Source organism: Diplotaxodon limnothrissa, linkage group LG10 (assembly GCF_057381915.1).
Source record: "Diplotaxodon limnothrissa isolate DT_005_m linkage group LG10, D_limnothrissa_male_GT1.1, whole genome shotgun sequence".
NCBI lineage: Eukaryota > Metazoa > Chordata > Actinopteri > Cichliformes > Cichlidae > Diplotaxodon > Diplotaxodon limnothrissa.
In genome coordinates this window covers 16649845-16676419 of record NC_140605.1, presented here as the reverse complement: position 1 = coordinate 16676419, position 26575 = coordinate 16649845, and the positions used below count along the sequence as shown (strand labels likewise).

Genomic DNA, 26575 nt, shown 5'->3' with positions numbered 1-26575 from the left:
ACAAAATATAAAGAAATTATGGGTGGCTGAAGACTTTTGCAGAGTACTGTGGTAAGTGTTTATTCTTTTGTGACACAGTTAGATAAAGGAATTTATTTTATTTTTTTTACATCTTTACAACGTGTGTGTAATGTGACCACTAACTAATCTCAGTCTGTTCTTATTGAGAATTGTTTACTTTATGTCAGTGTCACGATGTTGCCATGTGGTGCACCATATGTGTCTTTTACTCTTTTACAGTAACTCCAGAGGCCAAAAATTTACATTAAATAACAGATTTATTGTTTCCTTGAAGCACAAACATATACACAGAATTACAATCACAATGTAGACACAATAGAGCAAACAACACCTCAACAACTGTAAACACTGTTTAGCTGCAGATTACACATTTATCATTTTCTATGCAGATATGCCTCTTAAAGGTAAGAGTGTAAATCGCCGTTCTTCTCTGAGTTTCAAGTGATGGCTACCTGATGGTGACTTGTAATCGAGAGGAAAGTAGAGTCTCCAAGTGTTTGTGAAACTGGAGTGCTCGTGTGTGTGACAGAGCATGTGTGTGTGAGTGGTAGATGAGTCTGTAGCAGTAACTGGTCTGGCTCAGATCAGGATGTGAGAACCTGTCAATGAGTTTAACTTGCTCCACGGTCCCACAACTAGCCTCTCGGACCACCGCGTGGAAATTCTTCTCCTCCCACGTAGGCCCAGTCCAGAAGCTGATGTCAAAGGTGAAAGGTTCGGGATACAGGCAAAAAGGATGAAACGGAGTCCCCGGCGATGGGTGGGATGAAAATTGTTTTAAGAAACGTGGGTCATGTGACCAAAGCAGCCTCCAGTCAGGGAGTGAGAACAGGAGCACGGCGAGTAGGTCCAAATTTAGAGACGCAGTGATGCGGACATGATTGTTGTTGTCACTTACATCGCTTGCAAACACCTTACCAACCAAACCCACTGGCTGCGCTTTCAGACGCAGACCTCCCTGCTCTGTTACTATGGAGACGCCAAAAGGAGCAAGTAGCGTTTCCAGCTTTTCTCCGAGCAATTTACCCGGCTCACTTTCTGAAGGAAAAACACCTTGGATGAGGAGCTCGTGAAAGGCAGGCATAGCCCAGAGGCCGATGGGTACATTTCTGAAAACCACACCACTAATTCCATATAACAAGCTGGTAACACCATTACAGCTCCGACAGGACTCATCCTTCTCATTTCCTTCACTGTCATCACTCCCCTCACAGTCACCATGACCATCGGCGTTAATTATCGCCTCTTTTTTAGCTAGAAGCTCTTCCATCTGAGGGAGCAATGATGGACGTAGCATGTGCATACCACTTTCCCCTTCAGGATCAATGTCAAGAGAGCATGCTGACCTGAAGCTCTCAACTCCTTTGATTCTCACCCTACCTCCTTTATTTGAGGCAAGACATGTGGGCAGCAGAGTTTCTGTGGGTCTCGGATCATTTTCTTTGTCTGCAGAGGTATCAGTGTCAGAGGTGAGGTCTTTCTGAAGCAGGTGGATCCAGTAGCATTGTGCGCCATCGATGCCACAGCAGTGTGTCTGCAGCTGTTTTGCTGTGAGGAGGAAGGGGATGGTCTCTGTCATCATGGAGACCGGCCATTTCTTCGCCAGACCTTCGAGAAGAAAATCTTGCACCAACTTGACAGGGTGGACAGAATCTGAGTAGAGAAATCTCCTGATGAAAGAAAAGAGGTTGTAATTATATTTATGTGATTTATGTGTGTGTGTTGGTGGTGCAAACACCCGGGTAGCCACTGTGTTACTGTACCTGAATATGTAATCACTGAGCTCTGCTGGTATTTCGTACTGCACTTTCTCTCCTTCAACGACCTCCTCCACCTTCAGCAAATGAGCAGGAGTGTAGGGGATGCTGCGAGTAAACATGTGGACCAAAGCTTTCTCCACATGGAAGCCTTTATCCTGGCTCCTGTTCAGCAGCGATATCATCATTAGTGCCAGGCATGCAAACATACAAGGAAAACAAACAAAGAGATACAGCTGGGTTGCTTCTATACATAGACTCACCTTTACTCCTTACCTGTATCCAGTGCACTTGTAGCTCTGGTGCTTATCACTTTCAAAAGGGTGGATGGCACTCAGAATTAGATCTGCCTCCGCTGCCATGGCAACCGCCTGCCAGCTGTTGTGCCACTCTCGCTTCGGCTGGTCCGCTGGTGTTCCTCCTTGTCCGTTGCACAAGGAGACGTGAACCTCCCCACTTTCAGCCAACACTTGAACACAACTGGAAGAACAACAAATTCACATTTTAAAATGTCAATACATGTATGACACATACATAAAGGATTATTTTCTAATAACCAAAGAAGCAAATATTATTATTCAGTTACCCTGCAATAACACAGCTCAATTTCTCACGATAGCAGGTTTGTTATTTAGTGATCGCAAGAAAAAAAAGTTTATTTCCTCTTTATTTATTAGAGATCAAAAGAAACAATTAAGCAAGGAAAAACTTTAATAAAGTGCTAGACACCAAGCGAACTCACAGGCGGGCATGCTTCAGGGCTGCTAGTGAGACTCAGTGAGAACCAGATAAGAAAACCGGATAGCAGATAATCAGATTTTGATACTGGCATTGAGGGAAAAGCAGTTTTCTCAATAAATCTGCCTTTTTTTCCAAGGTAGCAAAATAAATTAACCTGTCACCACAGGCTTTATTATTTTGTGTTTTCTGCAGAATTATACTAAATAAATAAAAAGAATTTCAAGCACGACCATTCACTATCCGATATAAACAGTTCCAATTTTTAATTTAAAAACATGTTGCAGTAGGCACAATAAACAAGGTTAAATGATGATATCATTTTGAGATCACAGTGCCAAGCCAGAAAAAAAAATAATGAAGTGCGAGACTCCCAGTCTCCTGACAGGCGGGTGCACCTCCTGCTGAGACTGCCACAGAAATCAGAAAACCAGAACGAAAAACTGACCTTTTGATAGTGACAGTGGGGGTAAAAGGCTATTTTCACAACAAATCTGCCCTTTCCCCATGGTAACAAGGCCTTACCACAGAGAAACAAGCTTTATTATTTCAGGTGGTTCTCTCCGTTCATTGTGCCATTAAAACTGTTTACATATTTATTTAAATCAGTAACTATTCGATCAAATAACAGCTAGAAGGGTCTGAGCATCCTGTAGAAGCTTTCATAACCTGGTCATTAGTTGCCTAAAACACCTTAAGTAGACACAAGAAGCAAGATTAAGTGATGATATCAATTATATTGAGGCAATAAATTGCAATTATTCCAGTTCATGTCACATAAAAAGGGATATAAACTGTTATAAAAACAAACTGAAAAACACATACAAACTTTTAAGCCCCAATAATGATGAGCTTGAGGCATCAAAAGCCTCTTTTAGGCTTCTTGCATAGATAGAAATGAATGCAAGTGATGCATGTGATGATGTTGTGATCATGGCATGATGCAGTCCTACCTGAGGAAGAAGTTTCTGAGAAGTTCTCTGTTCTTTTTAACCCCACTCTTTCGCCCACAGTGAGGGAAGTTGAACACCACACGGTCAAACAGATGGCCCTGCAGAGAGGCGCATTCCCCCAGCTTTGTGCAATCCACCTCAAACAGCACAGTCCCTCCTGAAAGAACAAACAGTGTTAAAGATAGCATGCAAAGAAAGAAAGAAAGAAAGAAAGAAAGAAAGAAAGAAAGAAAGAAAGAAAGAAGGAAGGAAGGAAGGGGGGGCACAACTCCATAAAACTCAAAATAGCAGCAGTTATTACAGCTGGTAAAAAGCCGTACCAGAGTCCTTGATGGTCTGGATGTTATCAGCTGCGCCTTCGTGCCGCAGTGCCTCCTCCTGATGCTGCAGGCAAGTGGCCGTTACGGTGGTCTCTGATTCGGAGTACAACTGACAGGCAGAGGCCGAAAAGGAGAAGTTCCCTTCTCCCACCATTAATACTGCCCGCGAAGGAGACATATCCAGGGTAAAGCGCAAACAAAGCTGCTTCCCAAAAACTCAGCTCTGTGAAAACTTGTCCCCAAAATCTGTCCCTGAAAGGGATGAGCCGCGTGTGCGGGTGACAGCGGCCACCTTCAGTCTTCTTCACGGGTCAATATTGTGGTTTTGGAACCATGTTTAAGCTTTTTGTTTGTTTTTGTTGCCTGAGACAGGCGCGAGCGAGACGCTGTTAGTACCGCTGCTGTTGGAGAATAAAAGCTGATGACCTTCTCCAACTCGAGCTCCGCAGTACGTGAAAGCCGAGCTCACCTGTAGCAGCTTGCGTTAGAAGCGGCGTCGCAGATAAAATAGTCCGACTAGAAACAAAAGGCTCCCCTCCCGGGGCCTCAAAACATCAAATCAATACAATAATAATAATTGGCTGAACGGGAGCCAATAGTCAATAGCTGCAATTTTAATAACGCGGCCACAGAAGTGCCAGTTTTATACAGTAAGGTGTAAAAGTGTGCAGTTTTCAAATGTGCAGGGTTCCCGCCGTGGTTTCAGAGGGACGCATTTGTGGGGTGGCACACGAGGCAGCTATTTGCAGCATCAGTGAAGCTCAGCATCAGTTGGCTTTGCATCTCAAGTTGGTATTTGTAAAGAAATTAAGGGAAAATCCGCCTGACAGTTTTCCTGATGTGCGGTTCTCATTTCCGCTCGGGATTTTAAGGTCTTTCGATCAAATCGGAAGTAGGTAGTAGAACAGTTAGCACACATACATGTCTGTTTTTACCGATGCTAAGGTCATACTAGCCGACGGATCTGCGGCACCTGCTCATATAAACCTCAGAACAGCATGCATGACGTGCAGAGCCATGCAGACCTGGTTTTAAAATCCTTGGAAACCAGTATGATGAGACATAACAATACAAAGCTCTCATACATTTAAAATGTAGGTTTGTGCTGTTAATGTTGATGCAATTTGTAATTCTGATATTGAGGTTTTCTAAAAAAAAAAAAAAAAAAACCCCAAAGCTGACTAAATAAAAATAATAAACATCATTTTTTTCCCCATCAATGCACTTAAGAAGAGGTTAGTCCTCTTCCCCTGTTGTATCCTTGCACAACAGAGTTTTTCTTTTTTAGCAGGTATGAGAAATAAATCTTGTCTTTGTGTCTTGTAGGGAGTGTTGCACCCACATGGGCAGCGTTCTGGCTTTGTCTTCCAGTCCGGGCCATCAGAACTGGCCTTTCTCCACAGACCCACCTCCTTCCCGCTGGGACGCACACCCTGCTCACTGGGACAGTCCACCGCGCTGGGAGAGGAGGGATGGCCGCCTTCCCAACCCAGGCAGCTTTCACTCATTGCACAGGAGCTGCAAAGGTATCACTGATTAACATAGGAGAAGGGAGGAGTGCTCACCATGCTTAAAGTGAGGCAAAAAAGACGCTTCTTTCATTAGAGTTGCAACTGTTTTCCTGTAAGGTCAAATGTCAATTTCAATTTTACTTCTATTGCACTTCTAAAGCAGCAAGGTTAACCCAAGTTATTTTAAAGTTATTTAAAAAAAACAAGATAAAACCATGGATAAAACTCCATGTTTCCTTGTATAATGTGTGGTTCTAGCTACTCATAATCCTTTGAGGCTAAATAAAGCAGTCCTTATGTTTCTAAATTCTGTTACTAGCCGTGAACAGCTACAGAAATACAAATTCTATTATCTAAATGTTTCTTGACATGATTGGTTTTTTCCTCTTCAGATGTGTTTCCTCAACAGATTGAGGGTGTTAAGATGATACTGAATAAAACCCTGAGCAGCTTCTTCAAGGTGATTTTTTTCCCATTCACTTTAATTTAGATGCAAACAGTTTGTAGCATTTAAAGGTGATAATTATTAACCAAGGAATGTTTTCAGGTCAGCCATACGCTCCACCTCAGCGCTGTAAGTCCGTCGTATTATCGATTTCACGTGGAGCACCTGCAAAGTGACGACTATAGCAAAGACAAGGTCAGGCGTGAGTCATCACAAAGCTATCTTCATAATAAAAAAATTTAATGGTAACTGCGAGGGAGCTGCTGCCTTTTTGTGTTCACAACTCGCATTCTGTTCCTTTGTCAAATCTCAGGATGCTCCAGCGTTGATCGGGGAGATGGACTCCTCAGGTAGTCTGAACGCCCACGCTCTGCTGCATCTCACTGAGCGCGTGCGAGCCAGAACAGTGTTTCAGGTGTGATCATAACATCTGACGTCTGTAAACATGGCATTCATTCATTCATTCAGTTCCCTCCTACAGCTATTACAAATCTTGACACCTTTGACATCTTTCTTCAGAATATTTGTCTTTACTTTCTCTGTTTGTAATGTATAATGCTCCATGAAAGGATACCTGTTCTGTTTTCTGTTATAAACTTTATCGTTAGAGTAACATTTTTTGAACTGCTCAATGTGTTTTAGACCCAGCAGTCCCAGTTTGTAACGTGGCAATTTGAAACTGAGTACAGAGGGAACGATTTTACTGCTGCTGTGACGGTGGCCAACCCAGACATCCTCAGAGAGTCAGGTGAGAAATGGCAGGTGGAAAAATGAGCAGAGGATTAACCATCAGGGTCTGATCTATGGAAAGTTGGAGTCAGTGCTCTACACTGGAGTGATAGTTCCCCTCTTTCTAATGTGGACCTGGCAGAGGGTGTGTTTCAGCTTCAGGGGGATCATAGCCCTCACCCTACCTGCAAAGGTCTTTGCCAGGGTCCCAGAGAGCTAATTTATACACAAAGAATCAGTCAGAGCCTTTCTATAATTACCCGCACTAATTAATGTTTGAAAAATGAGAACACCTGTTGAGGGAGGGCAGTTTAGATGCTTGGAAGGAGGTTGAAGAAGAAGGAATATGCCTTCTACAAGGGTGAACTGGTCTGTTAGGAAACTGCTGTGAGCTGTATGAGGTCCTGAGGACTGAGACTCAGGTGGAACGCAGGATTTATCCATAGGAAAGCTGCATCATTACAAACTATTCCACCTTACAAGCATCAGATCTGTGTGGAACAGCTGACCTGTACGATGTGTAGAAGAAACAACAAACTAATCTCAATCTTTTTTTAATAAAGATATTGTTGCTGTGCTCTTTTTTCTTACTTTTTCTGCAGAGTATAGCAGCTTATTAAAGTCAATATTACACATGATTTTCACATCAATAGCTGAATTTGGATGGACATTTTCAGTATATACTGTAGGACTCATAGATAGTTAGAGAGACGTTTTTAGAAAAGAAGAAACTACATAACTACAACTTTCACAAATCCTACACCAAATAACAATTTTTTTTACCCTGTAGCCATAAAAGACTGACAGGCCATTGTCGGCATAACTTTATAAGAGCAAACCTTAGTAAATCACATTTGTTTGATTTGTTTAAATATTTTCCCAGCATGTGTTGTAACCTCTATAATACATTTGCCAAAAGATCAGCGACCAAGTTACCTGCTGTGTCCCCACCTTTCAGCTACAAAACCGACACTGTGGCTACTCTCATTAAATCCTGACAGTAGTTTCTTAACCCTAAAAGAGGACTTTGTTGTAATGCAGTGTTAGGAAATCTGGTCCATGGACACAGTTATTTGTGCCCTTACTTTCATTAAATATGTATTTAGATTTCCTTCCAGAGCCTGCTGGGAGTCACAATACAACATCCATGCTGCCATTAGAGATACTTTTTAAAGTGAGCCGATGGATTTGCAGTGTTCAACATTTTTCGTCAAAATATGCAAAATGGTCCGCAATGAACGCGAGTGCATTCATACAGCTCTGCAGTGCCAGAGATCACTTTCATGTAGTGTGTTTTTCTTCTTCTCTCAGATGTAATATTGTCTGACAAAATGCTACCGTTAATATGTCTTGATGCATGCTCAATCATCCAGGTAAGGAAACCCCAAAAAGTTGATTCGGTTAATCTGGATGTTCTAGTTGAAAATGGCTACCAATAATAGGACTCAAAGATCAGCAGTGTCTTAGATTAATGTCTGAATTTTTCAGTATATAATACTGACTTTAATAATATTGTAGCATTACATGGTGTACAAGAAAAAATAAATAAACAATGGCAGTTGACATTGTTATATTCTAACTTCATTACATAGACGGGTCAGCTGTAACACAGATTTCAAGTTTACACGGTGGAATATTTGAATCCTGCACTCCGCCTGAGCTGTCAGATACGTTTGTAACTCTGACGGTAACTCTGTGAATAGCAGAAGAATTCAAATTCACCAGAGAATAAATAAGGGAGAGACATGGCATCAAAGTTAGATAGAGCACAGTCCCACAGGTTAAGAATGAAAAAGAGAAAATACATCCCAGGAGGCGAGAGCTAAAGGAACTGATGGACATGGTCAGACAGATGACTTATGTTCCTAAATTCAGCCTGACATTTTATCACTTTTGCTCAGTTATACTTTATTAATGTAAACTTGCTGCACTTGCTGTGTGCATGCACATAGATGTGTGCATGACCAGTCTGCTCCATTACTTAAGCAAAAAACACTCCACCTCTGGTCACAGGCTGCCCCAGTTCTTGTACATCTGTAGTGAGAGCTTACTCTGGATTATTGGCAATATGCGAGAATTTCTATGAGCAGCCATGGGGTGGAAGTTTGAGGGTTGGCAGGTCTCAGAGGTTTATCTCTGCTTTGCAGATCATGTCATTGATTTCAGGCGGTGGCCTCCAGCTTGCCCCTTGGGCAGTTTGCAGCTGAGTGTGAAGCGGTTGGATGAGAATTAGCTCCTATATGTCTGAGGCCATGGTTCTCAGCCAGAAAACAGAGGTGTGCCCACTTTGAGTTGGGAATGAGTCGTTGCCTCAAGTGGAGGGTTTTAAGTATCTCTGCATCCCCTTCACGAGTGAGAGGAGAGTGGAGTGACAAATTGATAAACAACTTGCCGTGGAGGGTGCAGTGATGTGAACGCTACACCAGTGTGTTGTGGAAAAGAGAGACATGAGCATGAAAGTGAAGCTGTCATAGGTGACTAAAGGAAGAGTGGAGCAGTGGAAGTGCTTCCTCCAAACAGCTTCTCGATTCACCCTGAGAAGCTTAGTCATTCAGGAGGGTAGTTACTCTTCCACATTAAAAAGAGCCAGTTAGGGTGGTTCAGGCATCTGAAAGGATGCCTCCAGGGCACCTCCTAGGTGAGGTGTTGCAGACGTGTCCTATTGGGACATGTCCCAGCTTGCTTGGGATCACTTAGTGTATCCACATAAGAGGTGGGGGAGGTGGTGTGGAGAAGCAGGTCTGGGCATCTCTACGTAGAAAGCTGCACAAGCTGACCATATCTTGGTCTCTTGTGTTCTGGGGGCCTCTGGATGTCTGGAGTTTTGATCTCTTCCATACCTGCTTCATGCCCTGGAGGACGGGGCAGTGGCCCCCCCACACCCTCTAGCAGATCATTACATGAAGGAACCTTTTAAAAACAAACGCGCTCATACTCACAGGTGTACACACAAGTGATCACACACACAAACTACACCTTTTTTGGCTCCTACCTCTAAGCACACTGTGCTCTGTCAATCGTACGTGCTGCACAATAATGTTTAATATTTAGTATTTACTGTCATATTCCCATATATCATTGTGATGTTGTTTATTCTATTACTCTCGTTTTCTTCTGCTTGTTTTCTTCTTTCTTTCTCAACAGGTGATCCAGGTGATCGATATATGTGGGTTTTTTTCTGTTTATTCTGTTGGTTTTTGTTTTTTGCCCTTTTTCCCCGTCCCTCTTCTCAGCTGTTTTTCTTTCCCTCCTTCTTTCCCCCAATCAAGTCTGTCCCGTATTCAGCAAGTGAAAATAAAATAAAATAAACAATAAAAGGTGAATCAAATAGACCATTACGGCAAGGCTGGGATGGTCCATTTTGTAAAGTAAATCCGTTGGGCATCTTTCTTCGCCTTTAGACAATAATTCTGATGGCAAAAGAGCCAAACGGGACAGGCAACAAAACAAAAAAAGAAAAAAGAAAGGAAAGCTGCACATGGACCTGAAAGAGTGGCAGGAAATAGATGGATGGGTGGATGTTGGCTTTTCTTTGTTATCCCACAACATGAGAAGAAAATAATTTAACACTTTTTCTGGTATTTTTCACTGATGTGCCCCTTGATGATTTTTCTGTTATCTTGCTGTGTGTTTTTCCTGGACAGTTATCCTGGTGGCGCATTTCCTGCAGAGCGTGTCTTCTGGGCTGGTGTTAGGAGGAGAGCTGGTCTACCATCGGGGACGAGCAGAAGAAGGAGGCATCCTTACTCTGGCTGGACAGTACTCAAGTGAGATGTTGTTTTTACTCATGAATCTGCCTCGCATATCATATTTTAACAGAGCTGGTATCATCTCTCCTTTGTTGAGCTTTGATTTAGCCACAGTGGGGGTGGTGGGTGGGTGTTCTGTCTCTTCATGCAGGACCAAACTGGGTGGCAACATTGAATGCTGGCAAAGGAGGTGCCCATGCAAGCTACTATCACAGAGCCAACAAACAGGTACAGCCAGTGCCACCCATAAGCGTAAACACCATTTACCTTAGTGGCATATCATTAATGTATGTTTGTGCTTTGCAGATACAAGTAGGGGTGGAGTTTGAAGCCAGTACCAGGACACAGGAGACCACAACATCCTTTGGGTATCAGATGGAGCTCCCAGAGGCTAATATGGTCTTTCGAGGTAAATTTCCTGATGTAACTTTGAGTCATGCGCGATGTTAACTATTATGAAAGCACAATGCATGAGTCTTTTGTTTCTGTGTGTGTATCCAGGTATGATAAACAGCCGGTGCATAATAGGAGGTGTGTTGGAGAAGCGCCTGACTCCTCTCCCAGCCACACTGATTATGGGTGCCTTTGTAAATCATAAAGGTGATAAACTGCAAGTGGGTCTAGGCATCAACGTGGGTTAATCATCAGCTAACCCCCGCTGGAATTACACTGGATATCCGTCCAGAGGCACGTTTCAGAGGCTTCATTAACAACGTGACCTTGCGAGACTTTTTCAGCCTCACCAAAACACTTCCTGTTTCTTTAAGTCACCTACCTCTCTAAGTGGAGGCGATGTTTGTCTGACTGAGTGACAACAAGAGGATTGCACTAAGAGGAGTGGATGAGCACCTCGAGTGCTCCAGTACAGTATGTGACTACACAAATGTTTCAGTCTCCCTAAGCCCAAACTGTGCATCCACTCCTGGACACTGAACCAAAAGGATAAAAGGCATACAGTACTGTAAAGTTAAAATAAAGATTTTATATTATGGGTAGTCCTAAACAAATCTAATGGAAGTACACTGTATTAAAGAACAATAGTCTGTGAAGGTTCTCAGTCATCCAGGTCATCGTAGTCAAAGGAGCTTGCAAAGAAAAGCGTCTGGACTTCTTTAAGTTGCTTGAACAATAGTCTTTTTAATAGTCTTTTTAATGTTTTTGTTCATCAGCTATAATTTTAATAGACTATATACACAAGATGCTTACAAAAGATGTTTGCCCATCTAACAGGCAGTGATTGGTTTACATCAGCGCCAGTATCAATTAAAAACAAAGCTCATCAACTCACCTGCCAAAAAATTTAATTTTAGCTTGAATGTACAATCATTTGGTGCTCTCTAACCACGACACAAACAGAGAAAGCATTAAACTGAAAAAGTTCAGCGCTTACTCATAAAAAGACAGTCTGTGTGGGCTAATCTGCACACAAGCAAATGCTTAGAGGAGCATTCCAAATGACAGCAAATGCTGAATCTGAGTATGAGTAAATGGGTCGGCTCACGTTAAAACGTCAGTAAGAACCTTAAAAAATATGCATGAGTAGGTGAATGTTTGTTTGATTGGGTACAGATCTTTTTTTTTTGTGTGCCGGCATATTATATAGTGTGCAATCCACACAGAGAAAGGTGCTGCTTCATACTGTATATAGTAATTTAAGGTTCTGAGGGTTGAGAAAGAGGCTATGCACCAAGTCTGCTGATTGAGGACTGCGCTGTATGTATACTGTATAGATGAAGGCATTTGGTAACACTGACTGTATGCAACCTGCACTACTCGTACTGCGTTCGAGCATTTACGGTCCTCTTCAACTGGGAAATGTTGCATATATATGATTTATTCATTATATAAAGTCAGCACGGAGAGAAATGGAAGGGATGGCTATCTTTTTGAACTTAATTTATTAAAGATGTTATTTCTGTCATTGTTTCTTTTGACTGTATGTCATGCATTTCAACAGACAGTTACCTACCTACAGTAAGTCTGAACCTAAACTCAGCACCAAGGTACCTTTTTACGTCCTGTTGCTTATTCATAGCTCAGCAAGACACAAACACGAAAGCCAGATAATTTTCACTTAAATCATTAGAGCTGAAGATTGCAGATTCATTAAGAATTTGCTTAAACTGAACATTTTCCACTCTCGGATCAACATGCAAATATTCCTTCCCATTAACTTCCATTAAGTTGTGATGATTTTCCCTGATATACTGTTTTAGTGGTGGATGTCCCTTTTAAACAAGGCCAAAGTTTTAAATACCAAAATCTGCACAAAGATAGATGGAAGCCCAGACCTCAGACTGCAATAAGACGCTACATTTTGGGAAAAAAAATTTCTGTGTTTGATTTTGGATGATGGCTATGAGAGTGAATACCTTTTAATATGCTTATGGAAGGCACACAGCTCATGCTGACAGCACAGAAATCCCACTTTCTGTTTGTCAGGGGCAGCTAGTCATAAGAAAAGTGGGTTCAAAGGAGAGGGTGTGTTGTGAGATTGCACTGAGGTCTAATGTGTGTGAGATTAAAAAAAAAAGAAAGATTGTTTTTGAACTTTGAATAATGTGTAACATAGTAAAGGATAAGACCTGAAAATGATAGGTCCTTTTTAATCTCTTATTCCTTCGTATTTGCATGCTGCCTCTAAAAATCTTGTAAACTTTTGTCTTTAACCTCCTAAAATCTGAACTCTTCCACGGCATGCATTTTTAATTTCTCTTTGATCAAAAAACAAAGAATTACCAGATTTTCTTTTTATCTGATTTTTGTTTCTAAGAAAAATGAGAGCCACATATGAGCATATTCGTTTAAAACAGTAGCAGTATAATGTCCTCGTAAGTGGATATCAGGCTCTTGTAGAGCAAACTTGAGTACTTTGGTCTAAATAACTCAAAATGTAATGTCCACATATGTGGACGCCAGGTTTTAGGAGGTTAAAAAACTAGAAGTGACTTAAATAATGCAAGAAAAGATGATAACATATCCAACACTCAGTTGAGACTTTTTTTTAATATAAAGTATGAAATTAATAATACACTGTATATACATATATAGAAATATAGGTATGTAAACAAGTCACTTGTTGCTAATATGGCATTAGTGTCCATTATCTGGCCACAAAAGACAGAGTGGCAAAGAAAATTGCGGATAGTGTCCATTTAAACCTGGGAGTCTTCTTGCTGTTATATATCTTTGAAAAAAGAGAGGAATCCTTTCGATCCTTCTCCCTTCATTCTCAAAGACCTGCTTCTTTGGAGTCCTGTAGCACCTTTTTCTTGCTGGCTCTCTTTCTTCCTCTCCTCCTCCCTTTGCTGAACCTGTTGATTTATCACCACCCGCATGTCCTCCTGGAGCAAGAGCAAAGGTTCAGATTACAAAAGTATAATAATTTTTTAAAGTCCATTTTTCCAAAAGAGACTATCTGTAGTTTTGTATCCAGGTACACAAACCTGCCAGGCCTCCAGCTCTTGAGACAGCGCCACCTTCTGCTTGATGGTGTTGAGAAGCTGCTGAGTTAGTGATTCTTTCTCTTGACGCACCGTGACCAGTTCACTTTCTAAGGACCTAAATGGAAATTTTAAAAACAGATTTATCTTAATAAAATCTAAATAAAATTGAGAGAAACTAAACTAATCAGCATAGCATTACCTGTAGCTTGGCTTTCCTGAACTGCGGCCACACAGCTGAATTTCCTCCCTCAGAGACTCGAGTTCTTCTCTCTGACCTTCAAGCTGATGTGTAAATACATCACTCACATTGATCAGAACATTGCATATTAGAGCATGATTGGCCTCCAAAATAAATGTGATATTATAAAGTCGTGCACAGATAAAAGCTGAGCAGAGAAAAATAGGCTACATAATGTCACACAGTTAGCCTCAAATCGTCACATCACACACGTCTTCACAATTTAATCAACACATGTTGATTAAATTAATCCAAACTTAAACATACTGATTCTATAGCACATTATTAAAAAATGTAATTCCGTGACTTCAGTTGGTGCTTCCTATATTGTCTGTTTTTGCTAGACAAATCAGCAAATATGTCTTTTTCTATTCCTGCAGCAGTAAGGACAGTATATACAGCATACAGTTTCACTGACCTGTTCTTTGAGTGCCTGTATTTCTTCATCTCTCGCTTGCAGCACTGTGGAGTGAGCTAGAAGAGCCTCTTTAGCCTGTAACAGGAGAGATATACACCGCATCACAAAAAGTCAGAGGGGTCCAACACTTAACTAGGCATTTGTGCTGTTAATGCAAATTTGTCCTGCAAATATGTTGCTTTTTTTGGCAGACTTGTGCACTATGGGGCGAGATTAATGTATAAGCAAGGTAAATTTGAAAAAGTGAGATTTTTTCAGTGTGGAAAAGGACTCTTTTTACCTGCCTAGATCACCACATTCACTTATGCTGAATACATAAGCTGATCTGTACCAATTTATGTCAGTGTTTTCTCAAAAACGCTTGGACGCTCACAACAGATGGCTGAAAAAGTAATATGCACTAAGGTGAAACAGCTAGGGGAACATTTTGCAACTAATTGGGTTAACTGGCAAACAGGTCAGTAAAAGACTGGGTTTAAAAGAGAATGTTTAAGAGAGACAAAGTTTCTCAGGAGCAAACAAAGGCAGCGGTCACTAATCTTAAAAATACTGTGCCTACAAATTCATAATAATGTTTGTCAGTGTAAAAAAGTGAAGACATCATCAGCTACAGAACAATAAAAAGGTTCAGTGAATCTGGAGAAATCTCTGTGCTCAAGAGACAAAAATCAATATCGGATGGATCATGTAAACATACACGAGTACAAGGATTATCCAGACAAGCTTTGGTACACAGGATCGGTACACACTGACTTAGACTGTGGAGTTACTCGGTGGGTGTGTTTCTGTGGGCACCTGTGACTGCTGAATTTCACTCAGCAGAGACAAAGGTTCTGCTTGTGTCCTGTCCAGGATGCTGTCTTCATCCAGGTTCAGAGCTTTTTGCTGTAGAGAGCGATTCAAGGTGCGCAACTCAAACACCACTCCCTGCTCCTGCTCTATCTACACACCAAGCACATGCACACACACAGATCGAGAACGTGTTAGTGACCTCTGCTTGTGATGAGCAATGCTTCCTGCAACAGATATAACTGCCTCAAGTTTCATCGGTCAACACCACGGCTGATCCTAAATATGCCTCCGATTTATTGCTCACCTCTGCTTCTTTCTCTTTGAGTTTCATCTGCATTTCTGACAGTCTGTCTCTGAAGCGCTCTCGCTCCATGCGAAGTCTTTGGTTGTCTTCCCCTGAAGCTTTTAGTTGCGTCTCCATGTGTGACCGCCGCTCTTGCAAAACTCTGTTCTGTATGAGAAGGATCAAAAGGATAGACTAGCAATATAAAAGCTGTTTTAGCATTGTCAGCCCAGATGTCACCCCAAAGCCTACTTCCTGCACACCTCGAGGTTGTTAAGAGGTTTATAAAATCAGCATCCTGATTGTTGGTTTACACCTCAACTGAACATTTTAAGAATTTTCCACTATTTCTCGTTACAGTTATTTTGTAACCAGATTTTCATGCTTCATGATGACACAAATTATTGTGACTGAAGGCTTGTCAGACCTCCATGACGTTAAGAATTTTACTTATTTTTGCTGGTATTTAGTCTCAAGCCAGACTCAAATTATCCGAACATGAGATTTGATTTTAGCTTATGCTATATGAAAATTGACTCCCAAAAGATGTGGTTTGTGGACTTTTCATTGCGAACTTAAGACTTGCACTTGTACTTTCATGTGGTGCTACTGCTGCTCTTTGTGCTTTTTGGGTGTGCTGTTCATAATAAAACCAAAACTTTTGTGTATGCAATGTTTTACTTATGGGTTTACCTCTGCTTGTATGTTTTCTAACTGTGTAAAGCTGATGTTTCGGCTAAAAGATGATTCTTCCATTTCGTCTCTGATGGTACGCAGTTCAGTCCTCAAGGAATGCTCCAGTGTCACAGCCTAGATGTGTGAGAAATGGGAAGGTGAGAAAGGTGTGAATAATAAAGGTAGGACTATCTAAACCTGTTAGTCTGCATTTTCCTGTGATGCAACATACGTGCAGAGATTCACTGATCCATTAAAACAAACCTCTGCCAGCTGCTCAACCAGTCTCTGGTTATGGTTGGCTAACTGGATCATCTGCTCGCTTTCATCTTTTCGCCGGTCACGCCCTTGACTCTGATGTTTCTCCACCTCAGCCCGCAGAGTTGTTAAATCAGCAGTTAGCTCCGCCTCCCTCTGTCCAAATGCCAGTTCATTCATCTCCAGCTTCCTCTGAAGAACGTGCTTCTCCTGCTGTAAAGCCTGTATTAAACACCATATGAACCAGCTTCAATAACCAGACTTTCCTGATGACATGAATGGTGACTCCAGTCCTGGACATGGCAGTGTGACAGCAAGCCAGCGTGCTCAATAGGAAGACTCAGAAAAAAAAGGTTACATGTAATCAAAAACATTCAAAGAACATTTAACATTGTATTTCATGAAAAATACTTTTCTGTTTATTTCTCTGTGCTTGTCGATTCTGCACTGGGGGCAGATTTATTAATTAAAAAATTAAAAGCTGTAAAAACAGTATAACTAACACAAAGCCACATGAACCTGATATATGGTGAAGATCTACTTAAATGACTTCTGCTAAAGTTAAATGTACTTAACTCACATTAAGTTGGAGCGCATGCAGGTTAAGTAATGCATACTTATCAGGAATTGGAAGCACCGTGTTATGTCCCATACATTGCACTGTAGTGCAAAGTACTGAAAATTTTTGGTATCATCTGATACCAAGTAAATAAAAGGCCAGTATTGTTGATACTGATACTGATACTTTAATTCTGAACACATTTTAATGACCACTTAAATCACTGTGATTTTTACTTTGCACAATTATTTGTTGACACAATAAAACACACCTTTCAGCTTTGCATGTATTTTAAAACCTTTTTAGAGCCCTGGGATGTAAATTTGCCTGTCTCTAAAGCACTTTGGGTCAGCTTCTGTTTGAATGTGTTATAGGCTATAAATAAAACAGACACTACAGTCAACACAAAAAGGTCGAGCCATTTTTCATAGTGCATGTTTGGGGTATATTTTCCAAAAATATGTTTAACCCAATTGAGAAGGCTACATACTGAACTTAGAGGATTGAAACAATACATTGATCTCATCACTCTAGTATCAGTCCGATACCAGTAGCGGCATTGGTATCGATACTAACGATATTTAAATTGATTGGCTCACCTCTAATGCAGTTGCAGAAACACTATTTGGAATAACAGTGGATTAAGAAATCATGACATGATGGCTGCCATGTAATCATGGATCATTATCATAGCCAGCATAAAAGATTGTTGTGGCTGTAGAACATTTGATTACATAACTGGGTAACTGGGGGACATAGCTGATGTCACATGCTTTGACCATTTTTAATGATTAGACTGCATACTAGAACTAGAATGATAGAATTAGCTTTGTACTGCCACATTTAATGTTAAATGTATTGTTATCTCTGTAGAGAAAAAACAAATGGTTTAAATACTTTATATATAGATAAAATCTATCTATATATCTATTTCTGATAGCATTTTCACACTGTGTAACTTAAGTTATTTTGTAAAGCAGTAGTCAGTAATGGTATGTCTGCAAGTCCCTTGGTGATCTATGGCAGCTTTATGAGACAAAGTTAGCATTAGCTTCCTAACAGCTAACCAGATATAATCTCCTTCAGCACAGTGAAGTGATTTGCCAGCTAAAGGCATTGCATAAGTTTCAGTCTGCGGTTATACATTGTTGGAGCTCTTTCTCCTCCAGTGGGGGTGGTTATCATGGTTGCATTGTCTCCTTGCAATCTGACAAATCTTCTGCCCACAGGTGGAATGACTGTGCACTGCAGGCCACATCCAAAAGTTTTGCCTTCATGCAGCGATTTGTTTGTAATTTTAGCTAATCTTACTTCCCATTTCATTTTGTGTAAAAATGTGTTTATCAAATATGACCTTTTGGGAGATTAAGGGACAACAGTAGCTTTAATCTTACCTCCAGCTCCCTTTCCCTCTGCTCCAGAGAGGCTGCCAGCTCCTCATTCTTCTCCAGTAAAGCCCGTCCCAGCTCAGCAGCTAGAATCAGGTCAGTCTCTATGCCTCCTCCACTGTCAGTGCTTCCAGGGGAGGATGTGGATGAGGGGAGACCAAAGGAGAGAGAGACCGAGGAGGAGGGAGAGAGAGGAAAGAACGAGTCCTCCAAGCTGGGTGAGGGAAGACTGTTTTTGCTGAACATAGCTGACAGTTGAAGGATCAGTTAAAAAGTACTATCCCAAGTCCTGCAGTTGTGATTCAGTCTCTCTTCAGTGGAAGAGAATGGATAGAGAGTCAGGACTTTCTGTTTCCTGATGGTTTAGTTTACAGGTGTTTGGGTTCCACTTTTGTTATCCAGAGTATTCCTTGTGCTTCAGTGTGTGGTCCCAGTGCTTATATCATTCACTTCTTCTTCTCTTCTGGTCTTTACCGGGACATCTTTGGGCAAGAAAAGACATTTAATAACACAGAAAACCTTGTGTGAATATCACACTAGCTGCTTTCTGGTAACATAATCCAGCATGGCCTAAAAGGAGATCTTTTGTCTGACAGGTGCTTTTGTAGCTCTGACCGAAACACCAACCTGCACTATTATCATTGTCTCCTCCCTAAATTCCAGAGGCACTGTGAACTGCTACTTCTTGTGATCGCTACAATGTGTTGAGTATTTCAAGTAGACTCTTAAGTAATACGTTTAGGTCAAATTATCAATAAACAATCAGCATAGGCTTAGTCTTAAAAAAAAGCTTTTTGTTTGATAATTCAATGCTATCATGAATAATTCCCAGATTATTTTTATTCAAATTTAGACCGTATAAGCTGAATTTCAGTCACAGTGTAGCAGTGTCAGTATCTGGAGTCTCACCAGCCTCAACTATCAAGTCTGTCACTATTTGCTTCTCACCTGTTATTACCTATTGGTATCATGAATCTGTGCTGACATGCTATTTAAAGTCCTTTAAAATACAAGTAATAAACTCAGTCCTACTTTATTGCCAGTACGACAGTTGACAGAATCCGTGTTAACCTATTTTCCACCAGACTTTGAAAAATGATAAGTTAGGTCTTACCTGACAGCTCTCTGCCACCGCAGGCTAACAGGTACAGTCTTCCTGTTTGGGAGTGTTTGCGCAAGAGAAGCTCAGCTGGTTTCCTTGGTAGTGGAAACGTTCATTATGTAAATAAAGCACATGGCTCCACCTACTGAGTTCCAAAGGTGAAGCGAGGGAAAAAGCAAGAGGAACTGACAGAAAGAACAGGGAATACTGGAAAAGTGGGGTAAAATTAATAGTTGCTGATTGGATATCAGGCAGTTAAACAAGGAAGTGATTAATTCTGGGGAATTCACTGGGGAGGGGTTTGCATTGCGTGACAGATGGAAAAGTCTAGGACACAAGCAGGGGTCTGTCTACTCCCCACCCCCTTTGCCCCATCCTGTTTACCTGCTTGAAGAATTTCAAAGGAGCTCTGTGTGTGCTCATGTGACGAAGGGTTGGGGGAAGAAGAAAAAGGGGACTGCTTCTGCTGCACCTTCATTTTAAGAGTGGCCAAACAGACTTACAAGAAGACTGAAAACCAGGACCTTCCCAGCTGAGAAAAAAGGCTTTTCCATCGGTAGGTACATTGACGTAAAGACATGGCTTTTGAACTGTGGTTTGCTCTTTCCCTGTGCCTTGTGTTGGGAACCTCTGAAGCTGGAAAGCAAATGCCTAAACTCTCTGACAAGAAACTCTGTGCTGACTCCGAGTGCAGCTGTAAGTATCAACTGTTTATTTTGCTTCGGAAAAAAAGGTCAGATTCATATCACATTATAGCTCATGACATTTGTCCCTGCACAGATCCTATCTTGATAGCTCGTGCACTGCAGGACTACTACCCTGGAGACTGCAGGTTCATCCCCATCAGGCAGGGGCAGCTTGTCTATGTTTATGCAATGCTAAAAGACAGAGGGAATCTCTTCTGGGCTGGCAGTGTGAGTAAAAGTGACATATTTATGTGGCTATAAATGGCCTGGGCACGGCTCTAACCATAAAACTGTGAAAACGTCACAGGCTTGGGCTTCCATGTGCAGCAAAACATTTAAAAGTTTTGAATGTTATCAAACAAATGTTATCTGCGTCATCTTTTCCCAGGTACAAGACGCCTATTATGGACAACAGGAAGCTCGCATTGGCCACTTCCCCAGTAGCATAGTGGAAGAGACACATGCTCTCATGCCAGCCACAACTGAAGTCAAAACTACTGTAGGTGAACACACACACATGCACATGTGCATATGAATTATTTAGTGCTTTCTCCTGATTCAGTGTATCTTCTTTTTTCCAGAAATGGGACTTCTACTGTTACTGATAATACACTTCCCAAGAAACTTAACTTGATATGATGCACACTGCTGACAGTTTATTTTTATGCATCTAATAACATGAGCGCCAATAGAAGTATGCATAAACTCTGCACAGCAATGAGTGCATGTATTATTATGAAAACGTATTATTATAATTTCATGTCTCCATTGATGGTCTTGCTGTCTTTTGATGACTTAGACATCAGCAGCGGTTCTGCAGCCTTGCTTTGTTGACAGATGAACGATGTACATTGTCTGTAATGCTCCTGTTTATCTGAGGTTTTGCAGATAATAATAAAAGTTGTCCATCGTGTACTTACAAATGAAGGAAACACGACTTGTGCCCTCCTTTTCTCTGCTAAAGCTATTCCTTTTTCGTGAGCGTTGTGTGTCTTATCAACAGGCAATGTCAGATTGTAAAAACTGTTTTAAAAGCAGCAATGAAGTAAGAAATTTCAATTTATTAGAGGGGACTTTTGCATTGTTTAATAAATAAAGCGTGCCGCAAAGCATTTATCTGGTGCTTTTTGAGGCCAGGCTAAACCTTCATTCCTGAAAGCTCCAGTTCCCCAATATTAATAAAGTGTCTGAAAAAAAATATCAGCAGCTCTACATTCACTGTACATAACCACCCACACCTTTTGCTGCATTGTTGCATTGCACAGGTTCAACTAGTTACTGAAAACATTCTTCATAGATTTTCACATGATATCATCAAACACTTGCTGCATATTGGCTGCACATTCATGACGTAAATCTCCAGTTTCACCACATCCCATTGAGATCTGGTGACTGTGGAAGCTATTTGAATACAGCAAACCTACTGTTATGTTCAGGTAACAGGTTTTAGATTATTTAAGTTTTGCCACATGGTGTGTTATTCTTCTGGAAGCATAAGATGGGTACGCTGTCATAAAGGGATGGAAATGATCATTAACAGTACTCAGAAGGCTGTGCCACAGCATCCCCCAAATTGTTACACCACCAGCCTGAACAGATACATGGGAGGATGAATCCATGCTTTCACATTATTTACGTCCAATTCTGATCCTATTATTTTAGCTACACCTTTATACAGTGTACCTAATAACAGGGGCGGAGCGTGGGGGTGGCTTACTGGGCTTAAGCCCGGGTTGTTTTGTCAGAAGCCCGGGGTATTTTGGAGTGCAATTTTTTCATAGTTAGATGCCTGGCTGACAACTGTATAAAACAAAAAGTACACACAATATTCGAAGCACATAGTGCACACTGTGGGAATTTACGACTGTGCGTGAATCCCCCCCTGATATTGGTATGATCCAAGCTCAGGCACTAAGCGACTGAGCGAGGGGGCGGGGCAGCTGCTGCCCGTCAGTGCGCTGTTGGAGAGACGGAGCCAGCCATACTAAGGAGAGCTTAAGTTTGACCAGGTACCAAAGCAAATCATTCGTACCGTACAAATAATGTAAATATGACGGTGCATCACGAAAGATTGATATCAAACTGATCACTTGACCAATATTACGTTACTTGCTCTTCAAGTGAATCAACAAATGGCGAAATGAAAAGCCGAACAAATGCTATTTTTTTTTTTAGAGAGTCTTAGCTTACGTGTGTTTATTTCATATTTTCAGTTCTTACCCTCCCCGACTAAATCGGTTTCAGTTATGTACTGAAATATAAGAATGGACATTAGAGGGTTCTTTCAAAGAAAAACTCAGGTAAATGTTATTTTATATATTATGCTTTGTATGTTGTTCAGTATATTTGTATGCAAAACAAGAGGAATTTCAGTACACAGCAGGATATTCACATTTGTAACCAGATATTTACACTTTAGGGAGAAAACATAAAACATTTTTACTGCACAACATCAATTTAGAGTAAACTTTTGTTTTAGATAAATATTGAAATATCTTTTGAATTAGTTAAATGTCACAATAAAGAGAGACAGAGCTTTCTGTTTTTTATCACTTTCATCAAATTTAGGAGTACATGTACACTAAGTTTATTGTTAATTAATAAGAAAACTCCAGACGATTCCATTCTGAGCTGAAGAAGCTTCTGATAGGTTAGTAGAGTCCATGTGAGTAAACAGGTGGCACAGCTGTGGATGCATATAAGGCAAAACACAGAGCCTGTTTCTGTGACATGGGAAAATCAAGAGATGTCAACCAAAACACCAGGAAAAGAACTGTGGAGCTCCATAAGTGTGGCTCAATTTTGAATACAATTTGGTGCCATTTGCAATTAAGAAATACAGACGATTTCTCTCTTTACTCTTAAAGTTAACAAATATGTTTTTTATATTTATCAATCTAAAAAAATAAACATTTAGTCTGATTTGATGTTACAATTAAAAAGTGTTTGTGTTTTTATCTGAAGAGTTTGTAAATATCTGTATATTTGATGATTGTCAGCACAAAGAGGGAGAGAGGAACAGAGAGGGAGATGGAGAATGAGGACAGAACAGAGATGAACAAGAGCAGGTGAGACACACATGTTAGTCAAATGGTTGTTTACCAAAAGTATCACCGTATCATAGGTACTCATGTATCTCATACCTAGTGTTTCTTTTTAGGTTTGTTATTTTTCAAATTCTATATTTATTAAGTTATGAAGGCTTGTTTGCACAACAAGGCTAAATAATTATATAAACCTTTCTCAATCTAAATATTGTACTTTGGTAAAATTAAAAAATAAATGTAGTGCAGGTCTATGATGATTTTTAGTGCTACTATCATCTAGTTCTGATTCTGGTTCTGTCTTGGTTAAGTCCCAAGTAGTGCTGATTTTGAACTGTTGTAGTCCTGTTTTAATTCTGGATCAGTTCTTGGTCTGGTTGAATTGGGGTTTAGTCCTCGTGTCTTGATACAGCCCTGATTTTGTTCTGCCTTGCTGCTTAATTAAAAAACTAGTTTAAGGTGTTCTGCACATGTGATATATATTTTTCCCTATATGAAGTCATTCTTTTTTGAACAAAACTCAAAACAGAGCCAATTAATCTTTCAGTCATTTCTACCCCCCCCCCCCCCCCCCCCCCAAGGGAAAAAAAATCCCACATGCATACTATCCTTTTGGGCTAAGCCCCGGGTGTTTCAAATGTCTGGCTCCGCCTCTGCCTAATAAAGTGGCAGCAGAAATCAAGACTATTAGATCAGGCAACATTTTTCCTTCTATCTTCCCTTCTTTTACTATTGTCCAATTTTGTCAAGCCCGTGTGAATTGTAATTGACAGGTGAAGGACCTAATATGGTTTTTTGCTGCTGTAATGGCCTGTATTTGTATAGCGCTTTACTAGTCCCTAAGGACCCCAAAGCGCGTTACACATCCAGTCATCCACCCATTCGCACACACATTCACACACTGATGATGGCAAGCTACATTGCAGCCACCCTGGGGCGCACTGACAGAGGCGAGGCTGCCGGACACTGGCGCCACCGGGCCCTCTGACCACCACCAGTAGGCAATGGGTGAAGTGTCTTGCCCTTTTCTTTGCTAGCTCCTTTGACTGTCTTGCCAAAGGACACAACGACCGAGACTGTCCGAGCTGTAGTTCATCTGCTTCTGATTCCTACTCTGAAACTTCAGCAGATCATCTGGACCATGACCATGAGTTCTTGCCATTTGATTGGCTGATCAATATTGATGTTAATGAGCTACTGAACACCTCATTAAGTGGTCAGTGAGTGTACGTTGTTATTTGAAATCCATTTGAGAACAGCAACACAATAGACAGAAGAAAACCTTGACAATGATTCAAAAACACACACAACCGACCTGTGAACTTAAATCTCCATATTTATTCTATTTGCTGTTGTCAGTGTTAATATTCCAAAAGGCTTAACAAAGATAATAGAGTTGTAATTCTTGCATCTACAAGTATAAATGCGCTCACGTACATTCACAATCATACTACCCTTAGCAGCTCAGAGGTCATGTTCCCCAGTGAAAAAGGGGCCCTGTCTGTTTCTCTCCTTTGTCCACAACTTTGCTTCTTGCTCATTCGCTCTCATTCTCTCAACACGCCTGGTCCCGAGGCCTTTGGTGGCTTTTTCTTCTTCTTCTGTTTATTTATTTAGTTTTTTTTTTTTTTACTAAAAACAAACGGGCTGTCTGTGCCTCCAGAAAACCTCCTCCTCACACATGCAGAAACCAATGCTCTTCCCACAGAATGAACACAGCACATTTGGCATCTTACTAATACCCGCTCACTCTGCTCTGTGTGCTGAAAATACATCTTTGGTTAGTGTGTTAGCACCTTTAGTGGATAGTACTGATTAGTATTAGTATTTCTCTGCAGAACCAGTAGATGCTGCAAGCTTCTCTGGGTTCAGTTACTAACTAGCACATTTGCCACTGAAATGAAAGGTTGCTAGAGACATTGTGTTTCTCTAAATGCCTGATGGTGGTTATGAATTTGTCTTTGGAAATACTGTTACATGTGCGACTGTATTTTGCGTAGAAGCCTAATCTGTTTGTTTATGATAGGGAAATGAACTCTTGGGAGCTCAATATCCTGGAGCTCACCATGATGTGTCTATAAAAGCTGTACTGTCAAAAACAGACTGTTACACGAGCTCTACAGTTTTGCTGAGACAACACAATAATAGTGAGTTAGGGGTTAGGAACTGTTTTATTAGACAGCAGTTTTAGACATCTAGAACTGTATGACTACTCTATATATATGTACGGCACTGCCAACATAACAGACAATATAAAGGGTTAATAGTAAAGCAGCATCTGGTGCGTCAGGCTCTGCTCTACATTTTCTGTTTCTGTGTTCCATCTTCACAGGAAATAGGAATATTGCGCTCCGGCCCAGGAGATGACCGAGGTGCTGTGATTGTCAGTACACCATCACACGACAGACTGGAGGTGACCTCGGCACATGTCACACCAGAAGGAAGCCTGTACTTCCTCAGAAACTCTCTTGACACATAGCCGTGGTCATCCTGAAACAGAATTAGTGAGTGCATCAGAACAGTGTGGCTAAATTTATTTTCTGGTGTTAAATTTGCTCCTCTGACCTGTCTGTCTTCATGTTTGCCGTGTATTGTGATGAAATCATCACTAACGCTGACAGACAGCTCATCAGGGGAGAAATGCTTCACATCCACATAAATGACATAGCGATCCTTTTCCAAGCGCATCTAAATACATACAGTAGAGCAGTGAGTCAGCCTGGGATAAAAACCCATACAAATCTTGTTTAATGAAGGACTGGCACCTGAAAATTACACAAACACTCATGATATCAGTGGAGGTTTTGACTCTGATGATCATTAATCCAAACCTCACAAACGAAAGGCCATAAAACACTGACATTTGTGCGTAACTCCCATGATGTAATAATCTTAATTACACAGGTGAACTGTACTCTACCTCACTGTGTCCATTGTCGGGCCAGTTGAACCAGCGCATAAACAAAGGGCGCATCCAGGGGAAGGACCAGGAGAATGGCCACATCATTGGCCAGTCAGTGAGAGGTTCTGCCATGGAGAGGTCAGGAAATCGATGTGGGAACGCCCGGCGGTACCAGGGATACTGGATGGGGATATCCATGGTGAGATTCCAAGAGGGTTGTAATAAATGACGAGGCAGGCTGACTAGGTCTGATTTGGTTTGAGATGGGTGCTGCTGTGCTCTCCTGCACTGAATTTATAGGTCTTTCCCTCCCATCCAAGCCAGACTTTGCCTCTGTTCACCACCTCTGCACCTCCTCCCCTCCGTGACCTCCCATGCACATTTGCATATGGACTCTGCCAACAGCCTGATCTTTCTGGAACAATGATCTCAACTGTTTATCCCTCCATCACTCCCATTGTTTTATCTGTCTGACTGAGACTGGTTCTCTCCCTCGCCGTTACCCTCTATCTGTCCCTGTTCTCTCGGTCATGAGGTGACACTGGCTAGGAATACTGCTGA

At 41.2% G+C, this 26575-nt stretch overlaps 5 protein-coding genes across 5 annotated transcripts; 2 read left to right on the top strand and 3 right to left on the bottom strand.

Annotated features, from left to right (window-relative positions):
• Positions 1-445: 445 nt before the first annotated feature.
• fdxacb1 (ferredoxin-fold anticodon binding domain containing 1) lies at positions 446-4226 on the bottom strand. The gene is made up of 5 exons (XM_085363739.1): positions 3790-4226; positions 3470-3626; positions 2055-2258; positions 1785-1943; positions 446-1691 (listed from the first exon to the last, which is right to left on the bottom strand). The coding sequence occupies exons 1-5, from the start codon at positions 3965-3967 to the stop codon at positions 470-472; spliced, it is 1920 nt and encodes a 639-aa protein (XP_085219865.1). The 5' UTR covers positions 3968-4226; the 3' UTR covers positions 446-469.
• A 394-nt stretch (positions 4227-4620) lies between these two features.
• On the top strand, positions 4621-10897 carry LOC146624155 (mitochondrial import receptor subunit TOM40B). The gene is made up of 10 exons (XM_085363738.1): positions 4621-4681; positions 5116-5315; positions 5693-5760; positions 5848-5940; positions 6059-6160; positions 6388-6493; positions 10119-10241; positions 10375-10451; positions 10530-10632; positions 10725-10897. Exons 2-10 carry the CDS (start codon positions 5132-5134, stop codon positions 10862-10864), a joined length of 996 nt encoding a protein of 331 aa, XP_085219864.1. The 5' UTR covers positions 4621-4681; positions 5116-5131; the 3' UTR covers positions 10865-10897.
• Positions 10898-13402: 2505 nt separating this feature from the next.
• bicdl2 (BICD family like cargo adaptor 2) lies at positions 13403-18714 on the bottom strand. Its single transcript, XM_085363737.1, has 9 exons — positions 18287-18714; positions 16340-16555; positions 16094-16210; positions 15422-15568; positions 15121-15267; positions 14326-14400; positions 13869-13951; positions 13670-13784; positions 13403-13567 (listed from the first exon to the last, which is right to left on the bottom strand). The coding sequence occupies exons 1-9, from the start codon at positions 18524-18526 to the stop codon at positions 13403-13405; spliced, it is 1305 nt and encodes a 434-aa protein (XP_085219863.1). The 5' UTR covers positions 18527-18714.
• An 835-nt stretch (positions 18715-19549) lies between these two features.
• Positions 19550-20824, top strand: mia (MIA SH3 domain containing). Its single transcript, XM_085363736.1, has 4 exons — positions 19550-20078; positions 20163-20296; positions 20457-20567; positions 20650-20824. Exons 1-4 carry the CDS (start codon positions 19961-19963, stop codon positions 20671-20673), a joined length of 387 nt encoding a protein of 128 aa, XP_085219862.1. The 5' UTR covers positions 19550-19960; the 3' UTR covers positions 20674-20824.
• Positions 20825-25410: 4586 nt separating this feature from the next.
• LOC146624152 (alpha-crystallin B chain-like) lies at positions 25411-26223 on the bottom strand. The gene is made up of 3 exons (XM_085363735.1): positions 26033-26223; positions 25678-25800; positions 25411-25602 (listed from the first exon to the last, which is right to left on the bottom strand). The coding sequence occupies exons 1-3, from the start codon at positions 26210-26212 to the stop codon at positions 25411-25413; spliced, it is 495 nt and encodes a 164-aa protein (XP_085219861.1). The 5' UTR covers positions 26213-26223.
• Positions 26224-26575: the final 352 nt, after the last annotated feature.

Bases quoted from the DNA above. Each gene is read 5' to 3' on its own strand.
- fdxacb1 (XM_085363739.1), bottom strand. From the start codon at position 3,967: ATGTCTCCTTCGCGGGCAGTATTAATGGTGGGAGAAGGGAACTTCTCC. The intron at 2,259-3,469 runs GTAGGACTGCAT...TTGTTCTTCCAG, and splicing joins CTCAGAAACTTCTTCCTCAG to TTGTGTTCAAGTGTTGGCTG. The intron at 1,692-1,784 runs GTACAGTAACAC...TTCTTTCATCAG, and splicing joins CTCAGTGATTACATATTCAG to GAGATTTCTCTACTCAGATT.
- LOC146624155 (XM_085363738.1), top strand. From the start codon at position 5,132: ATGGGCAGCGTTCTGGCTTTGTCTTCCAGTCCGGGCCATCAGAACTGG. The intron at 5,941-6,058 runs GTCAGGCGTGAG...GTCAAATCTCAG, and splicing joins ACGACTATAGCAAAGACAAG to GATGCTCCAGCGTTGATCGG. The intron at 6,494-10,118 runs GTGAGAAATGGC...TTTCCTGGACAG, and splicing joins AGACATCCTCAGAGAGTCAG to TTATCCTGGTGGCGCATTTC.
- bicdl2 (XM_085363737.1), bottom strand. From the start codon at position 18,526: ATGTTCAGCAAAAACAGTCTTCCCTCACCCAGCTTGGAGGACTCGTTC. The intron at 15,268-15,421 runs GTGAGCAATAAA...CTTGGTGTGTAG, and splicing joins TCAAAGAGAAAGAAGCAGAG to ATAGAGCAGGAGCAGGGAGT. The intron at 13,952-14,325 runs GTCAGTGAAACT...TTTACACATCAG, and splicing joins TACAGGCACTCAAAGAACAG to CTTGAAGGTCAGAGAGAAGA.
- mia (XM_085363736.1), top strand. From the start codon at position 19,961: ATGGCTTTTGAACTGTGGTTTGCTCTTTCCCTGTGCCTTGTGTTGGGA. The intron at 20,079-20,162 runs GTAAGTATCAAC...GTCCCTGCACAG, and splicing joins TGCTGACTCCGAGTGCAGCT to ATCCTATCTTGATAGCTCGT. The intron at 20,568-20,649 runs GTAGGTGAACAC...TCTTTTTTCCAG, and splicing joins CAACTGAAGTCAAAACTACT to AAATGGGACTTCTACTGTTA.
- LOC146624152 (XM_085363735.1), bottom strand. From the start codon at position 26,212: ATGGATATCCCCATCCAGTATCCCTGGTACCGCCGGGCGTTCCCACAT. The intron at 25,801-26,032 runs GTAGAGTACAGT...GTATGTATTTAG, and splicing joins CCGACAATGGACACAGTGAG to ATGCGCTTGGAAAAGGATCG. The intron at 25,603-25,677 runs GTCAGAGGAGCA...ATTCTGTTTCAG, and splicing joins GCAAACATGAAGACAGACAG to GATGACCACGGCTATGTGTC.